General features: G+C 42.3%; 2 protein-coding genes and 1 pseudogene across 4 annotated transcripts in view; 2 read left to right on the forward strand and 1 right to left on the reverse strand.

Moving 5' to 3' along the window:
- DDX5 (DEAD-box helicase 5) overlaps positions 1-7,735 on the forward strand; it is a 9,129-nt gene extending 1,394 nt beyond the window's left edge. For 2 of the 3 annotated variants that reach the window (XM_006146780.3, XM_006146781.3), the window contains exons 3-14: positions 841-1,006; positions 1,689-1,785; positions 1,876-2,009; positions 2,103-2,168; positions 2,406-2,547; positions 2,632-2,792; positions 2,881-3,053; positions 4,016-4,126; positions 4,416-4,477; positions 4,563-4,622; positions 5,921-6,145; positions 6,353-7,735. In XM_006146780.3, coding sequence (XP_006146842.1) covers positions 841-1,006; positions 1,689-1,785; positions 1,876-2,009; positions 2,103-2,168; positions 2,406-2,547; positions 2,632-2,792; positions 2,881-3,053; positions 4,016-4,126; positions 4,416-4,477; positions 4,563-4,622; positions 5,921-6,145; positions 6,353-6,756 — 1,801 coding nt within the window. In that variant the 3' untranslated portion in view covers positions 6,757-7,735. Of the gene's footprint in view, positions 1-840; positions 1,007-1,688; positions 1,786-1,875; positions 2,010-2,102; positions 2,169-2,405; positions 2,548-2,631; positions 2,793-2,880; positions 3,054-4,015; positions 4,127-4,415; positions 4,478-4,562; positions 5,377-5,492; positions 5,674-5,920; positions 6,146-6,352 lie in introns of those variants that run through there. The other variant, XR_001370246.2, reaches the window with a different exon arrangement.
- A 1,302-nt stretch (positions 7,736-9,037) lies between these two features.
- POLG2 (DNA polymerase gamma 2, accessory subunit) overlaps positions 9,038-17,327 on the forward strand; it is a 20,803-nt gene continuing 12,513 nt past the window's right edge. Inside the window, exons 1-3 of the mRNA XM_006146786.2 lie at positions 9,038-10,003; positions 16,662-16,788; positions 16,926-17,031. Of these exons, the coding sequence (XP_006146848.1) occupies positions 9,442-10,003; positions 16,662-16,788; positions 16,926-17,031 (795 nt within the window). The 5' untranslated portion in view covers positions 9,038-9,441. The remainder of the gene's footprint in view (positions 10,004-16,661; positions 16,789-16,925; positions 17,032-17,327) is intronic.
- Positions 10,675-11,188, reverse strand: LOC102469678 (60S ribosomal protein L22-like 1 pseudogene; annotated as a pseudogene).

The following is a 17,327-nucleotide window of genomic DNA, read 5'->3' on the forward strand; positions in this document are numbered from 1 at the left end:
GGGTAGGAGGGTGGCCGGCGCCACCGGAATCAGCCATGTGGCTGAGCCGCGGTACAAAATGCCGGCCTCGGACATGGCGGCGGCGCCTTTGTTACCCCGCCCGGCGGAGGAGCTCAAAATGGCAGCGTCGAGAAAATGTGGCGCAGAGAGAAATGCGAGACAAAGGGGGAAGCGCCGCCCCAGCGGGAACGCCGCCCGGCCGGCTCCGCCCGAGCCGGGACTCCTCCCCCGGTAGTCACCGGCTCCTCCTTCTCTTTTTTTGTGTGTTATATAATTTTGCTTCCTTGATCGGGAGCTGTTCCGCCGGATTCCCCTTCTCGATTTGCTTGCCTGAGTGTCCCTGAGAGTCCCTGAGAGCACCTTCCTTGTTCTGCGCCCTTTGCTCGTGCTGTCCCGTTATCCATTATTAATAGCAAAGGTCATCTGCTTGAAAACAGCTGCATAAATAGCATCGCTCCTGAGCCTCTCCTTTCTTAGATCGTGTCCCCCCTTCCCCTCCCCCAGATAATTCATTCTTAAGCGCGTGGGAAAGACTGTCGTACTCACAAGCTGTTGTCTGCTTGTAGTCTGAATTTCTGGCATTTGGGCTGCAAATTTCGGACTTGGTAAATCCTGGGCTGTTGACTTAGACTCGGTAGTCTGCATTTGGGACCAAGAAAAATAAGGTAGACCATACGAATTGTGGCTGTTGAGAATGATCTCTGAGGGCAGTGCTAGGTATTACATCTTCAAAGGTCTGCCATAAATGTTAACATGTGGAGGGATGGTAAAATACATTGCACAAAAAGCCAAATAGCCATTTCAAAACTAAATAACTCGTTCGTTCCCCTTTAATTTCAGGTTTGGTGCGCCTCGATTTGGAGGAAGTAGGGCAGGGCCTCTATCTGGGAAAAAGTTTGGAAACCCTGGGGAGAAGCTAGTTAAAAAGAAGTGGAATCTCGATGAGCTGCCTAAATTTGAGAAGAATTTTTATCAAGAACACCCTGATTTGGCCAGACGCACAGCTGTAAGTACTTTCATGGACCCTCATCACACTTAGATGATTTCTAGTCAGGCTAAATCCCACAAGTGTCTTGCAGATAATTCAGTTTTGGGAGTTTACTTTTTATGGCTTAGTACCAATAGCTGGGAAGAGGTGTGGCACTTTTGAAAACAAGAGGCTTCACATTTTTCTATTTAAGGTGGTTGGATAATAGGTCATGGTGGTACCTGCTATAAGGTAAAAGGATTGGATAGAATAGAACAGAATATGGGGGCCAGCTAGTGGTGTGGTGGTTAAGGCACTGGATCCTACATGGCTGATGGCATAGGTCAAGTCCCAGACCGGTGGCTTCTGAAACAGGTGCTTGTGCATGATGCATGCATGTCCTAAATCTGAAAGACAGCTGGAGGAAAGGGGGGATTCGCTGTGTGGCTATCCATAAAGAAGGTGCTTTTTCACTTTACCCCTCTCTGGGGAGCTTATGTGCCCTGTGGCAAATTAGTGAATTAGTAAATAAAATATAATTTAAAAACTAATGTTATAGACTATGGGTAGTTCTTTAGACTAGAGTTGCCATATGTGGGTCCAGGTGAAAAATGAAGGTGACCACTTTAAGAGTAAAACGCAAATCTAAGGCTTAGTTTATCAGTTGTATATTTAAGGGGGATTGTTATGAGACTCAAGATCATTACAATTTGCTTTTCAGCAAGAGGTCGAAACATACAGAAGAAGCAAGGAAGTTACAGTTAGAGGTCACAACTGCCCTAAACCAGTTCTGAATTTTTATGAAGCAAACTTCCCTGGTGAGCACTAGTTTTGGGGTCCTTCCACCACCCACAAACCCTTCCCCAGTAGTCACTTGGCATTACTAATTTTCCTTACTGTCACTACAGCAAATGTCATGGACGTGATTGCGAGACAGAACTTTACTGAACCCACTGCTATTCAAGCTCAGGGATGGCCAGTTGCTCTAAGTGGATTGGATATGGTTGGAGTAGCACAGACTGGATCTGGGAAAACATTGTCTGTAAGTTGGGGAGAATTCTCAAGTTAATCTGTCATGTACATTAGGGAAAATAAAAAGTTTTTTAATATAACTTTTGCTTTCTCCCCCCAATAGTATTTACTGCCTGCCATTGTCCACATCAATCATCAGCCATTCCTAGAGAGAGGTGATGGGCCTATTGTAAGTATGTGTATTTTCTTAATTTATGGCTAGAAGCATAATGTAGGGATTTGCAGAGTATGTAACGAAAACTGAGCGTCTATGGTGGTTTTATTTAGAGATGAGTAATCTCATTTAGTTTATGTGGAGCTGCTTTTGGTTATTGAACAATGCAATTGAAGAAGGATCTGCCAATATAACTCAACAATTTTAAACTAGTTTTCAGTTGCATGTGCTAAAAACCTGTTCTTTCTTTAGTGCTTGGTGCTGGCACCAACCCGGGAACTGGCCCAGCAGGTGCAGCAAGTAGCTGCTGAATACTGTAGAGCATGTCGCTTGAAGTCCACCTGCATCTATGGTGGTGCTCCAAAAGGACCACAGATACGTGATTTGGAGAGAGGTATGTAGTCTGAAAAATGTTTCGTCACATGTATGGTGCTAAAATTTCTAGATGTTGCATCAATAAATTTGTGTTTGCTTGAAGGTGTGGAAATCTGTATTGCAACACCTGGAAGACTGATTGACTTTTTAGAATGTGGGAAAACCAATCTGAGAAGAACTACTTACCTTGTACTTGACGAAGCAGACAGAATGCTTGATATGGGCTTTGAACCACAAATAAGGAAGATTGTGGATCAGATAAGAGTAAGTGGCTTCATACGTCATCTTTTCAAACTTACTTCTGCACTCGCTCTTAGAGTACAATGACTGTTTTCCTTCTAAAATCTTTTAGCCTGATAGGCAAACCCTAATGTGGAGTGCAACTTGGCCGAAAGAAGTAAGACAGCTTGCTGAAGATTTCCTGAAAGACTATATTCATATAAATATTGGTGCACTAGAACTGAGTGCAAACCACAACATTCTTCAGATTGTGGATGTGTGTCATGACGTAGAGAAGGATGAAAAGTAAGCTTTATTATTATTATTTTTTTTTTTTTGGAGAGATTTTTGCTACAGTGCGCTTGTTGGAGAGACAGGCAGAAGGTGAGAAATTGCCCCCTAGGGGGATGGCCTCTCCAGTCTCTTCTCAGGATTTTGGGCACCCACATATAACACCCCAGGTGTGAGTTTCAATCCACTGTGTACAGGATTCAAATCATGGTCAGCCACCTTGGAAGTTCAGTTCCTTAACCACCTGCTGGCCCCACTTTATTAACTCTTAAGAATAAGTGCTGTGTAAATTGAGGATTCGTTGTTTTCATGAGTTGTCTTAAAAGTGATTTTTGGGGATCAGCAGACATGGTTCAGATCCTGGACCAGATAGCTGGTTTTCTCACTTTTCCTTCTGTGTGTGTGTGTCTCTCTCTCTCTCTGGTCAAATTCAAATAAAAATGAATGACTAAAATTAATTTTTTTTAAAGTTATTTTCAGTTAGTGTAATGTGTTCATTTAAAATTAGCGTGCCAATCCTGAAAAATCGGATGTATCTTTTGGGTATTGGCTATCACCATTTATCACATTACAGCAGGAAATTACTGAACTCAGGTTTACTTAAGGACCAGTGGTAGAATTGCTTGATGAGTGGTTTAGCAAGTGTATATTAAACTCAGCGTATATACGTATATTTATTTCTGTCTTTGTAAGAATTTTGCCATAGTGCATATGTGTTTGCCAGAGAGGGGAAAAGTGAGAAATCATCCCTGGGGCAACAGCCAGGCTGCAATCCATCTCCATTCTCTTGGTACTTTGGCACGTGCTCACACCTGGTGTGATTTTTTTCAAACCACCAGGTCTAGGACTCGAACTGCAGTGGACCATGTGGGGATCCAACTCCTTAGCCACCATGCCATCTGCTGTCCCCTAAACTTGTTTGTAAATGTGCGGCTGTAACTAGGGCCTATTTTTAAAATTAATTTGTTTCTTTCTAGACTTATTCGTCTAATGGAAGAGATCATGAGCGAGAAGGAGAATAAAACTATTGTTTTTGTTGAAACCAAAAGAAGATGTGATGAACTTACCAGAAAAATGAGGAGAGATGGGTACGTGGGTTTCCTCTATTGGAGCAGATATGGATAAATTTGAGTCCATGGAAAAATAGAGTAAAGTTTATTTTGTTGCTAAAAATTCTGAAAGTCATGTGTAGTCTTCATGATAAGCATTTCCCTTGACATTTTTTTGTTTTTTGTTTTTTGAAAACTTCCTCATGTATTAGAGTTAAGAAAGGGCAATATCTCAGGGAAATGGATTTGAGATATCTTATGGGAATCTTAAAAAAGATTTGTGGCTAAGCACTAGTCTCATAGGTAATGTAAGTTGTCTTTAATTTAGGTGGCCTGCCATGGGTATCCATGGGGACAAGAGTCAACAGGAACGTGACTGGGTTCTAAATGGTAAATATTTTAATTGAAGATATCCCCACCTGCCACCCCACTTCAAATTTCGTTCAGCTTAAATGGTCATATGTCTTCTTTGCAGAATTCAAACATGGAAAAGCCCCTATTCTGATTGCTACAGATGTTGCCTCCAGAGGGCTAGGTTAGTACGAACTCGCATTCATGGCTTGGTTTCCCAGAAAAATCTCCATATAACTTATTTAAAGAAAGTTTATTGCTTTCTTTAACCTCTGCATTTTTCTAAGTTTTTTTCACATAAAGGTGCTGTCTTTGTGGCAAGGCCTAGGCATGACAATCGGAGGACTCGAGGGGGATGGAGGACTAGTGATCGGCTGGCTGCTTCCAGTCGATTAGAGAGGTGAAAAGCTTGAAAGTGTGCCAGTAATCTTCAAAAGGCAGAACATACCACCTCTGCCCCGTAATCTGTTCTCTCTGGGGGGAAAATACGGAAGTTACCCTCACAGTTCACTGCCGTGGTATTTCTTCTGTCCCATGCTTTGCATGACTGCCATGGTACAGCATTGTTTCAAACTGTTTACCGTGATCTGTGGGTCTTTGAGTTTCAGTGAGTTTGCTGAAATGTCGAAGAAATATTTCCAAACTTCAATGTTCAATGACATTTTTGTTCAAGTTTGAAATGGAGAGAGCAGCTTTAAAAGGTACTAAGCCTTTTACAAATTGGTGAGTACTGGCACATGAGATCTAGAGCAGGAACGACTTCTCACACTTAGTCAGTGGGAAAAGAAAGCAGTGCTTTGAAAGTTCCTCCCTCACCTACACAGTAGTCGTCATGTCGAGACCTGCCAGAGAGAGACACATTCTCAAGTGAATCCTGGCTTCTTGGAAGCGCTTGCCTAGACGAGACACAGTGCATAAAAACAACTTTTGGGGGACAGGTATGTTTTTCTTGCAGCTGCGGTTGTAAGGTCTTGGCAAGACAAGCAGTGTGGCCAGAAATTTGAACTTTTGATGAGTGTGTAATGCAGAGGACCTTGTACGTTTTTGTTTAAAGGTCCTCAAAATGAGCACATGAAGAGGTTGCTGTGAAACTTTGAGTGGCCCTACTGCGCAGAAGCATTCAGATGTCACTTGATGATTTGTAAGGGGACTTGCTGATTGGGAGTGTGCTAGGGAATACATGTTCTTTTTGACAGGCGCTATCACTGGGTGGGTAATGACTTACACAGATGACATGTACTCTTTTTCTTTTCTTTTTTTCTTTTTTCTTTTTTTCTTTTTTTTTTTTTTCTTTTTGCTCTTTTTTGTTTTTGTTTTACCTCAATGGTATTCCTACAGGGAATGGATAACCATTTTAACTGTATTTTTTTCAGCCCGTACCTTCTTGGGAATACAATTGTCTAACTTTTTATTTTTGGTCTGGCTGTTGTGGTGTGCAAAACTCCGTACATTACTATTTTGCCACACTGCAACACCTTACAGATGTGGAAGATGTGAAATTTGTCATCAATTATGACTACCCTAACTCCTCAGAGGATTATATTCATCGAATTGGAAGAACTGCTCGCAGTACCAAAACAGGCACAGCATACACTTTCTTTACACCTAATAACATAAAGCAAGTGAGCGACCTTATCTCTGTGCTTCGGGAAGCTAATCAAGCAATTAATCCCAAGTTGCTTCAGTTGGTTGAAGACAGAGGTTCAGGTAAGATTAACACGAAAAATGTTGTTAGTTTGGGTCACATCATTGCAAGTCCATTTAAATGGGATTGGAGGGTGAGTAAAATCTTCACTTGAAACTTAAACTAAGAAATGGTAAATACACTATTGAATAGAGCTTCGTAATTGCTGCCTTTAGCAGCAATTTGCTTCACAGATGTGATTGATCAGTTTGCAATTACTTTTTTGACAGGTCGTTCCAGGGGTAGAGGAGGCATGAAGGATGACCGTCGGGACAGATACTCTGCAGGCAAAAGGGGTGGATTTAATACCTTTAGAGACAGGGAAAATTATGACAGAGGTTACTCTAGTCTACTTAAGAGAGATTTTGGGGCAAAAACTCAGAATGGTGTTTACAGTGCTGCAAATTACACCAATGGGAGCTTTGGAAGTAATTTTGTGTCTGCTGGTATTCAGACCAGTTTTAGGACTGGTAATCCAACAGGGACTTACCAGAATGGTTATGATGGCACTCAGCAGTATGGAACTAATGTTCCAAATATGCACAATGGTATGAACCAACAGGCATATGCATATCCTGCTACTGCAGCTGCACCTATGATTGGTTATCCAATGCCAACAGGATATTCTCAATAAGACTTTAGAAGTATATGTAAATGTCTGTTTTTCATAATTGCTCTTTATATTGTGTGTTATCAGACAAGATAGTTATTTAAGAAACATGGGAAATGCAGAAATGACTGCAGTGCAGCAGTAATTATGGTGCACTTTTTCGCTATTTAAGTTGGATATTTCTCTACATTCCTGAAACAATTTTTAGGTTTTTTTTGTACTAGAAAATGCAGGCAGTGTTTTCACAAAAGTAAATGTACAGTGATTTGAAATACAATAAATGAAGGCAATGCATGGCCTTCCAATAAAAAATATTTGAAGACCAAATTAAGTGGAAATTGTACTTTATTTTACATATAATGTTATGTATAACTTTGCATAGATTCTTTTCTTTTTTAAAAAAAATCATAGGAACTAAAATGCTCCTTTACTTTCCTTAATTTGGGAGGGAGTTTGTGGGGGAGGTGATCAGAAGACCCTTATTAAAATGATCTATCCATATTACAAGAATTAAAATGGGATTGATTTAGGAAAATTTATAATTCTAGGTAAAGTTGCCTAAAAACTTTGTCGGTAGTTCCCCAGCATCAGGGAAGTCTTAGGTTTTTTTTTTTCCCTTATTCATTAGCATGGTTAAACAGGAAATAGTCAACTACAGTGTCAGAACAACACGGATGACTTACTTTGCAAAACATAATTGGTTAAGCTCAAGTTTTCCCCCAAAAAAGTTTACATTCATGCTCGTGGCTATATTGTGAATTACCGAAATGTTGAAAAGAGCTGAAAGACTATTGACTTATTCCCTTTTAGAAGATTGGCCAAGAGCTAGATTTGAGTCTTTGAATTTGCACAATGTCTTAGTGCAGGTTACATGTAGATCCTAGTCTTTCACAGGCTTCCTGAGGCTCTTAACTAGTCACACTGGAGGTCATGAATGTCTAATAATTCAGGGAATTCTAGAGGTCTTCAAGCTGAAAGGTCTATTTATACTTTAACACAAGGGGAAAAAACCTCACCGTAATTAATGCTTAATCAGGAGGCAACATAACCAAAAAGCACAGTGAATTCAAGTCTTCATGTTTCAAAATGGGTTATTGCAAGAAAAATCCAGGGGATAGTTTTAGATTTAACTTTGGCTCACCACCGAACATTCTAATCATTTATTTCCGTTATGGCTAAAAGTCTAAATGTCTTCCCAGCGTTTTTACCAGGTCTTTGAGAGACTTCATTTAAATTCTGGTTATTAAACTGAGGCTTTAATTGATAATGCCTTACTCTTTTAAGTATTAGAATTTGCTGGGTGTGGCAGCTGGTAAGAGGAGCTGTATTTTTAGGGCTAATAACATTGAGAACTGATTCAGCTTCTAGGGCCTGAATAGTTTTCAATGGTATAGTTAGTCAGATTCTTGATTTTTAACTTTGAAGAAGCTTTTGGGGTAGGATGGAGGATTTATTACTTATTTTACTGTTTGATGTCTCTGTGGGCCTTTTAATTTGTAAACAACTGATTGTGGGGCTGTGGAAAATTTACGTATTTACCTTTGACATTTTAAAGAGACAGTCCACTTTTTAGCATGTGTGTTGTGTCCAGCTTGTGGTTGTCTTAACTAATAAATGTGATTTTTCTCCCCATTCTCTCTCTCATTTATTTGCGCATAGGTTTCTTCCCTGGTTTGAGTTCAAGTGTGGAAAATACTGGATAATAGTATCCAGTTTTGCAGTTAATTACTACAATTGCTTTCCAAACTTTCCAGCTTAATATTTTTTTCAAATTGTTTCTGAGCCTGTCCCACAACACTTTACCTGTGATCAAAGATTTCAACTATTTGGTTTTGTTAACTCAGTTGCTAAGCCAATATACCCTTTTCATAAACTGACCCTTCATAGTCGTTTGGTGTAAGTTTATCTTTCTCCTGGTCCATTTCTCTCTGGATGTCCAAAACTAAACGAGTATTATTAGGAATTGACAATTCTGTCGGGCTGTGTCACTTGACCACTGGGGCATTTATAAAAAGTTGCTGGGCCCTTTGTTCATTTATCTAAATGGTTCCCAGGTGATGGATGATCGAAGTGCCACCGAACTTTGGGAGCCAATGCATTATAGTGACTACCCCTCCTTGCCACACAGCCTCACTACCTCCCCAAGGGAGGTTCAGCTTCACATCAGCTGGCTGGGAGCAGGCCTGCTAGCTGCCACACTTGCCTACATTGGTTCCATGAACATCTAAACCAGCACACGATCAGAAGGTGTTTATCAGAACCAAAATCTATTTAGTGGATAACTTAAAGCAGGTGTATTTACATGGTTATTTGGAGAACGTGGACGTGTTTTGATAGTTTTTCCGCGTTGCCAGAAAGGGAACCAAAGGTCGATCTGGCTATACAGCACAGTAGTGAAGAGCCGGCGGAAATAACCCTTGTCGGTGCTGACGAGGGAAGATGTCTCGCAGTTGGTGGGGGCTAGGAGGGCTGGGCTGGAGCTGCTTTGCTAGATAGGAAGAGGGCCGAGATAATCGAGGCCGCTGTCCGCCCCAGTCGACAGGCGGCATCCGGGGCTGCCGTTGCCAGAACACCTGACGTGTTTCCGGGGGCGGGGCTTGCTGGCCATGAGCACGCTCACTTCCGTCGCGCCTGCGCCGTTGGCTCCCGGCTGCGGCGGTTTATTGGGAGCAGCGCGGATGGGAGAGCGTGCTCTAACTGCCGAGGGAGATGCGCTGTAGTGCAGCTGTCAGGGCCTGCCGTCAGGTCTGCAGGTGCCTGTCGTCAGGATTTGGGGGTCGTGTGGATGGCGGGCAGCCGGAACTCTTGAGGGAAAGCAGTAGTTCCCCCGGAGAGCCCCTGAGGGCGAACGCGGAGCTTCCCCCGGGCAGCGAGCAGACAGGAGCCCCGGAGTATGGAGAGGGGGGCGAGGCGCTGTTAGAGATCTGTCAGAGAAGGCATTTCCTCGGTGGGACCAAGCGACCGCTCAGCCGAGGTTCTCTTCTGAGCGGGTGCCACAACGGTTTTGGACCCTTGGGCATAGAATTGCGGAAGAACCTGGCCGCAGAATGGTGGTCCTCCGTGGTGGTGTTCAGGGAGCAGGTCTTCCCGGTGGACGCCCTCCACCATGAGCCTAGCCCTTCGCCTCCCGGAGGCAGTGCCTTCAGGTTAGTTTCTGCAGAAACTCTCCGCGAAATCTTGCAAGACAAAGAGCTGAGTAAGGAACAGCTAATAACATTTCTTGAGAATTTACTAAAAACATCTGGGAAACTACGGGAGAACCTTCTTCACGGTATGCTTCACGATTTAATGGTTCAAAACAGGTGACGGGTGGAAAGGCAGACTCACTGGATTTCGGAGATTGCAACTGGTCCTTAGTTTACTTGATTTTCAACTTAAAAATGTTATATTGGGGCCACCAGAGGGTATAGTGGTTACATCACTGGACTCCCACATGATCAACCACCGTTCGAGTCCCAGACCCGGTGGCTTGAAAATCACGCAGGCCACTTGTGCGTTTGTGCCCAAGATCCTGGGAGGAGAATGGAGAAGGGATTGCAGCGTGGCTGCCCCGCCTGGGAGGTTATTTCTCACTTTCCTTCTCATTGTTTCTGTCTCTCTATCCAGCTAGTGCATGCATCCTAAGGCAAAAATCTCTTAACAATTATTTGTGTTTTTACTGACTCTTTATCTGAAAGATCCAATATCGCTTTTAGTTTCACTGGCAACCCGTAGAATTTGAGAGTTCAATTGAGCATTCCTAGAATTAGAACTGCAATCTATTTTATCATGTTTGAAGCATTTGTTCCTTGTTACAAATACTTCCTGTTACTTTTAAATGTTATACATAACTGACTAAAAGCTCATTTTTCTAGAGCAAAAAGAAAATGTCCTCCAATTTTTCTTTTTTTTAAGAATTATTTAATTTTACTTCATTTATTTATTTTACAAGCAGTGATTTTTATTCATTAATAAACTAAAAAGTCTACTTCCAGATGATTCTTTCTCATGTATCCTGCATGTTTTACTTAGTAAGCAAAGCCCGGTAAGGCGAGGCTTCAGCTAGTCCTCAGACTCTGACCCTTCTTCGTCTTGACTAATCTGAGAGTAACGAAATTCATAAGTCTCATCAGATGCAACCACACGAAGCCAATCAGGAAGGTGATTCTTAAGGTATTTCTCGGTGAGGTATTTCAAATACCTTTTAGAGAACTGTTTCTTGGAAACAACTATGATTTTATTCTTGAGGCGTTCAGTGTGAGCTACATTTCCAAGGTTGTCAGTTTTCCCATTGACTTGAACCTTTTCCCGCAGAAACTGTTGAAAATTTCCAGAGTCAAAAATGCCGTCATCTAAAGGTCCACATTAAACTTCCAGGTTGACCTCTTAGGCTTGTCTTTCTGCGGCGCCATCTTGGCACCCAACCGAGCAGTCAGAAAGCTCTTTATTTATTTATTTTTATTTGCTGTAGAGTACATGCACTCACCAGAGAGAAAGTGGGCTCAAGCCACAGTCAACCATGTGGGAGTCCAGGATCTGAACCACCAGAGAACCTGCTTCCCCCTGCCCCAATTTTTCTTACTGAAAACTGATCTGTAACCTCTCGTTTGATGATCCCTTACTTGCCAAATCCTGTGGTTATCTAGGGTAATTTTTCAATCTGCCAGGCAAGAAGACTAATTAATTAAGCTTTTGTTTTTCTTATTATTATTTTATTTATTTTGTGTGTGTGTGAGAGAGAGAGATTTTTGTGGTTAGAGACATCCCTGAATATACTGGGCACACATTTGCCTGTGTTTTGGGGCTAGGGGTGTATTGTGTTGGGACCCTGTTGGGGATGCTGTCTCTGTCCTTTCTAGTGGAAGAATTTGTGAGTACACTTTAAAAACAATAAAGAGGGACCAGTAGGTGGCGTTAATGGTTACATTGCTGAACTCCCATGTAGTCGACTGAGGTTCAAGTCCCAGACCTGACCACTTAAAATTCAAGCTGGGCATGTGTGCCCAAGATCCCAAGAGGAGAATGGAGGAGAAGGGATTGCGGCATTGCCATCCCCCCTGGGGTGTGTGTGGGGGGTAATTTCTCACTTTCTATCTCCAGGAGATCTTACCTTCCCTAAAGCAAAAATCACTCTCCAAAAAAAAAAAAAAAAAAAAGATGAAAATGTAAACTTTTCTCAATACAAGTTCTATCAAGTTCAAGACACTTAAAATAAAGCCAGATAGTGGGACCAATAGTTGGAGTAATGGCTACGTTGCTGGACTCCTGTGTAGTTGACTGTGGTTTGAGTCCCTGGCTTAAACCCACTCTGGGCGAACGTGTGTGTGCCCAAGATCCCGAGAGAATGGATTGTGTTGTGGCCATCCCCACTGGAGGGTGATTTCTCGCTTTCTGTCTCTCTTTGTCTTGTGAGCGCACGCACTCTATAGCAAAAACATCCTTTGGGAAAAAAAATCAAGTTCTCTAAAGCAGCAGTCCCTAATCTTCCTGGCACCAGGACCAGCCTCATGTAATACAATCTCCACAGGGTCAGAGAAGGCAGGGGTGGGGGCTTGGGGGAGTGATTCCTAGATGAAACAGTTTCTACCACTAACACATTATAGTATCCAATGAAACAGTCACACAACAGTAGGGTTTATGCTCCAGTGTGGACACTGATCCAGCAGGAGGCAGAGCCAGGCAGCAATGGAGTGATGGGGGATGGCTGCAAACACAGGGAGGTCGTCGTCACCCCCCACTCCCCTGCTGTGCTGCCCAGCTGACTCATCCAGCACCAATCTGCAGCCTTGGGGGGGTTGGGACCCCTGCTCTACAGGCTAGCATTGCTGCTACCATGTCTTATCCTTTGCACTTTGCAAAATGCTGTCTTTGCCGTTTTGGTGCTAGAAACAAAATCTCCTAGGGCAGGCCCAGTACTCCAGTGTAAGGGAAGCAGGCTCCCATACGGCCAACCACAGTTTGAATCTTGGCATACCAGGGACATGTGTGTGCCCCAAATCTCACATGAAGGGGAACTAGAGGAGAGGGAATCGTGGTATAACCATGACCTTTATCTTTTTGTCTCTCTGGTGAGTACACACACACTCTGAAAACATTTAAAAATACAACAACAACTAAATGGCACGGCTCTGCAAGTTAGTACTCATATCATGGCCTATAGATCTACTTAATGAAATGAAGCAAATGAAAACAAACTGATGTTAAATGTGACAGCTTTGATAAGTACCTCTATTCCATGGTGACTTGACTTTGGGGAAGTGGAGTCACTGCTTATTTACCATTTCCCAAAGCAAATCGATCTTCCCTATCTCAGATGAATGAAATTACCATCCTCCCAGTCACACAGACCTGAAGACATAGGAAATGAGACTTGACTGTTAGATACCCACTCACTCAGTCATCAGCCATGTGCCCTACATTTTCTTGATTTGGGAAAGTTAACTCCACTTACTTGCCAAATCCTGTGGTTATCTAGTGCTTTAACTTATTAGTTTACTAGTTTGCCTCTTTCGATTCCCAATGCAATTACTGTCCTTTTTTTTTTTTTTTCTTTTGCTATAGGACATATGTGCTCACTGGAAAGAGACACACAGAGGGAGGGAAGGGAGCGAAGGGGAGAAAGTAGCTCTTGCGTGGGATGACGATGCAGTCCTTTCTCCATTCTCCTTTTGGAGTTGTGGGTGGGCACGCAGACACAGCATGTTTTTCGTGTATCCAGGTCTGGGACTTGACCCATGTAGTGGGGAATGTGAGGTCCAGCTGCTTTAAACACCATGCCACAATGGCTGAGCGTTTTTATAAAGCCCTTCATAAACAGAGACTACCACAACAGTTCAGATGTGGAAAAAAGATCTGGCGGCTATCTATTTTTCTGAACTGTTGTGGTAGTCTCTGCTTATGGAGGGCTTTATAAAATCGTTCAGCCATTATGTCTCCAAATACTGTTTTTTGTTTGTTTGTTTTTATTTTATTTTTATTTTTGGAGACATTTTTGCTATAGGGCGTGTGTGCTCGCCAGAGAGACAGAGACAGAAAGCAAGAAATCACCCCCCAGAGGGGATGGCCACACCGCAATCCCTTCTCCTCCATTCCTCTTGGGATCTTGGGCACACATGCACATGCGCCTGGCATGAGTTTAAGCCACCGGGTCCGGGACTCGAACCATGGTCAACTACATGGGAGTCCAGCAACATAGCCATTATGCTAACTGCTGGCCCCATGTCTCCAAATACTGTTATTGTCCCATCCCCTTTCTTCTGTCCTGTGAATAACTGCACATATGTTAGACCTTTTTCCATCTCGTCATCAACTTTCTTGAACACATTAATCACAGTTCAAGTCCATGTCTAGCAACTCAAATATGTGTGTTTCTAGTATCTGTTTATTTCTAGGCTTTTGGTCATTTGGACTCTTCTAGATAATGTGTGGATAAAAAATGTATAGAGATAAATTGAGGTTTGGGTTGGTGATTTCTTCCTAGGAGGATTTTCTTTTTCTCTTGGCAGACTACGAGGTTGGGGGTGGAGCTTCCACCTACAATCAGGGATTAAGCTGATTTAGAAGCTGGGCTTCAGTCTTCTCTGTGTACCTCTGTCCTAGAGTGTAGCTCTGTAAGTGTCCCAGATGAAAGCCCAGGGTGTTTACCAGGGCGCCTCTTTGGAGGGTCAGGAACTACAATTTTTGTACTCTTAAGTTTTGTAATATAGAAGGAGGCCCTGCTCACCGTTTCAGCTTCTCAGCTGTTACTTACAAATTGGAAAACTGACACTAAATGATGAGTTCCCCTCTCTGTTCTCCCTTACTCTCGAGACCTTGGGCTCTCAAACTCCGTGTTGCCTTGGCAGCTCCCCTATGTCTTTAAACAGACTGAAGAGAGTTTTTGACCATTATCAACAGGCTGGTCTTCTCAAATGACTTTTGAACATAGTGTTCTCACTAGTGGAATGCAGGCTAAATGCAGAAAGACCCACAAAGACATGTTCAGGTTTTCTTAGATTTATTCTAAGTAGAAATGCTGGCCCCCAGAAAGACAGATTTTTTTTTTAATTACCAGAGCCAGCATGTGGCGTAGTGGTTAAGGTACTGGATTTCCACATGTGCCGACCATGATTCAAGCTCTGGACCTGGCAGCTTGAAAATCACTTTGGGCACATGTATGTGCATACCCAAAATCCCAGGAGGAGAAGGGACTTTCCCTCTCATCATCTCTCTCAGTCTCCAGCTAGCACACATGCCCTACAGCAAAAACTTTTTTAAAAAAATGACTAAATTTTTATTTTTGCAGTTCCCAGTGTAATCGATTCAGTAAGACATATAAATCAATTTTGTAGTACTCCTGCTAAAAATGATTAGTCCAAATTAAATCATGAGGAAACAGACAAGTCCTAAATGTAAAGCCTGGACTCAGATCAGAAGTCAGTGTCATGAAAAGCAAAGTTTGAGCCATCTCCATACCCTGCTGGTTAAGATGGTCAAATCCCACATGGCTGACCCTGCAATTTGAATCTTGGACCTTTAAAAACACACTGGGTGCATGTGCATGTGCATGCCCCACATCCTGACAGCATGGAGACATGGAGGAGGGGTTGCAGTTTCACCATTCTTTTTTTTTTTTTCTTTTGAAGAGGTTTTTGCTATAGGGCGCGTGTGCTTGCCAGACAGACAGAAAGAGACAGAGAGACAGCGAGAAATCACCCCCCAGGGGGGATGGTCACGCCGCAGTCCCTTCTCCTCCGTTCTCCTCTCAGGATCTTGGGCACGCACGCACATGCGCCCAGCGTGAGCTTAAGCCACTGGGTCCGGGACTCGAACCGCGGTCGACTATGTGGGAGTCCAGTGACATAGCCATTATGCTAACTGCTGGTCTCAAGTTTCACCATTCTTCAAGGGGGTTTCAACCTTGCTTTTTCTGTGTCTGTGGTGAGCACGTGTGTCCTCTGGCAAAAAAAAAAAAAAAGTTATCGGGGGAAGTGTTTTAGACTGAAAAACATTAAAGAAATCTAATAAAAATGTAGTGCATGGACTTTAATTGCAGACAAATATGACAGCAGAACATTTGGGGTAACAACTGGAACCTGTAAGAGATCAGCCATATGTTTAATGACATGATATTGGGACCAGCAGTGGGTGTAATGGCTATGTCACTGGATTCCCATGTAGTCGACTGCAGTTCAAGTCCCGAACCCAGCGGCTTAAACTTATGCCAGGCGCGCATGCATGCATGTGTGCCCAAGATCTTCCTGAGAGGAGAATGGAGGAGAAGGGATTGTGGCATGGCTATCCCCTCTGGGGGTGATTTCTCGCTTTCTGGCGAGCACATGCGCCTTATAGCAAAAATCTCTCTGAAAATAAATAAATAAATGACATGGTATTATGGTTAACTTTTCATGTACCATAATGTGTACACAGAGAATATTTTTATTTTTAGGAAATGCATGCCAAAGTGTTTGAGAATGAACAAGATAATGAAAACAAAATTGGTAAAATGTTGATAATGAATCTAGATGAGATGTGTACTTGTATTATTACATACAGATGTTTCTTGTACCATTCTTTCAACTTTATTGTAGAGCTGAAAATCTTCAAACTAGGGGCCGACAGGTGGCATAGTGGTTAAGAGTGCTGGACTCCCACATGGCTGAGTGTGGTTCGAGTCCTGGACCTGGCGGCTTGTTTTCTCACTTTCCCTGTCTCTCTCTCTGTCCCTCTCTGGTCAAATTAAAATACATATAGAAAATAAATAAAGTTCAATAAAATAATTCTTTAAAAAAAATCTTCAAACTAAAAAGTTGGGGTGGAAGAAACTACCTAAAATTACGATCTGTCTTGGTAGCTCCACGCTGCTTGTACTGCTGTGTTAACATTATACTATTACTTAGTGTAAAAAGTGACAAAAAGTGACTTGGGCTTGTGGAGTACACGTGTGCAATAACCGATTTGTCTTTTGACAGGTGCCTTGGGGCACTACGTTCATTGCTTGGACCTGGTAAACAAGCGGCTTCCTTACGGCCTTGCTCAGATTGGAGTGTGTTTCCATCCTGTTTCTGACACTAAGCAAATAGCTCATGGCGTTAAAAGGTACAAAAATAGCAGATAACTTGACCATATATGTAAATAGTCAAGAAAAAAATAAAAAAGAACCAATCATTTCCATTTGGGAATAGATGATATGATTTCCAAATAAGCTGTTTTTGTGTGATTTTTGATATCTAAAGAATTGGAGAGAAGACTGAAGCTTCACTGGTATGGTTTACTTCAGCGAGAACTTCAAACCAGTGGCTTGATTTCTGGTTGCGCCATCGACTCCTGTGGTGGAGAAAGGTACTACGAATTAGTTTCATTTAATAGGTAAATTGTCTCTAATGTGTCAGAAGCAGTGCTCCTAAGTCATGAGTGACATTTTATTGGATATGGCGATGTTATATTTGTAAGAGGCAGCTATAGTAAATCAAATAGAAATGTAAAAACTCTTTGTAATGATTGTCATTGTCCCAGATAAACGTTACTGTGATTTAAAAAACAAAACAAAACAAGAGCTACTGTGATAAAGACATTTGTGTGGAGCTCAGATACTTTTGTTGATAAACCTTATGTTGGAAGTAAAGTTCAAACTCCTC

This window comes from Tupaia chinensis, unplaced genomic scaffold (genome assembly GCF_000334495.1).
Source record: "Tupaia chinensis unplaced genomic scaffold, TupChi_1.0 Scaffold000187_1, whole genome shotgun sequence".
NCBI lineage: Eukaryota > Metazoa > Chordata > Mammalia > Scandentia > Tupaiidae > Tupaia > Tupaia belangeri.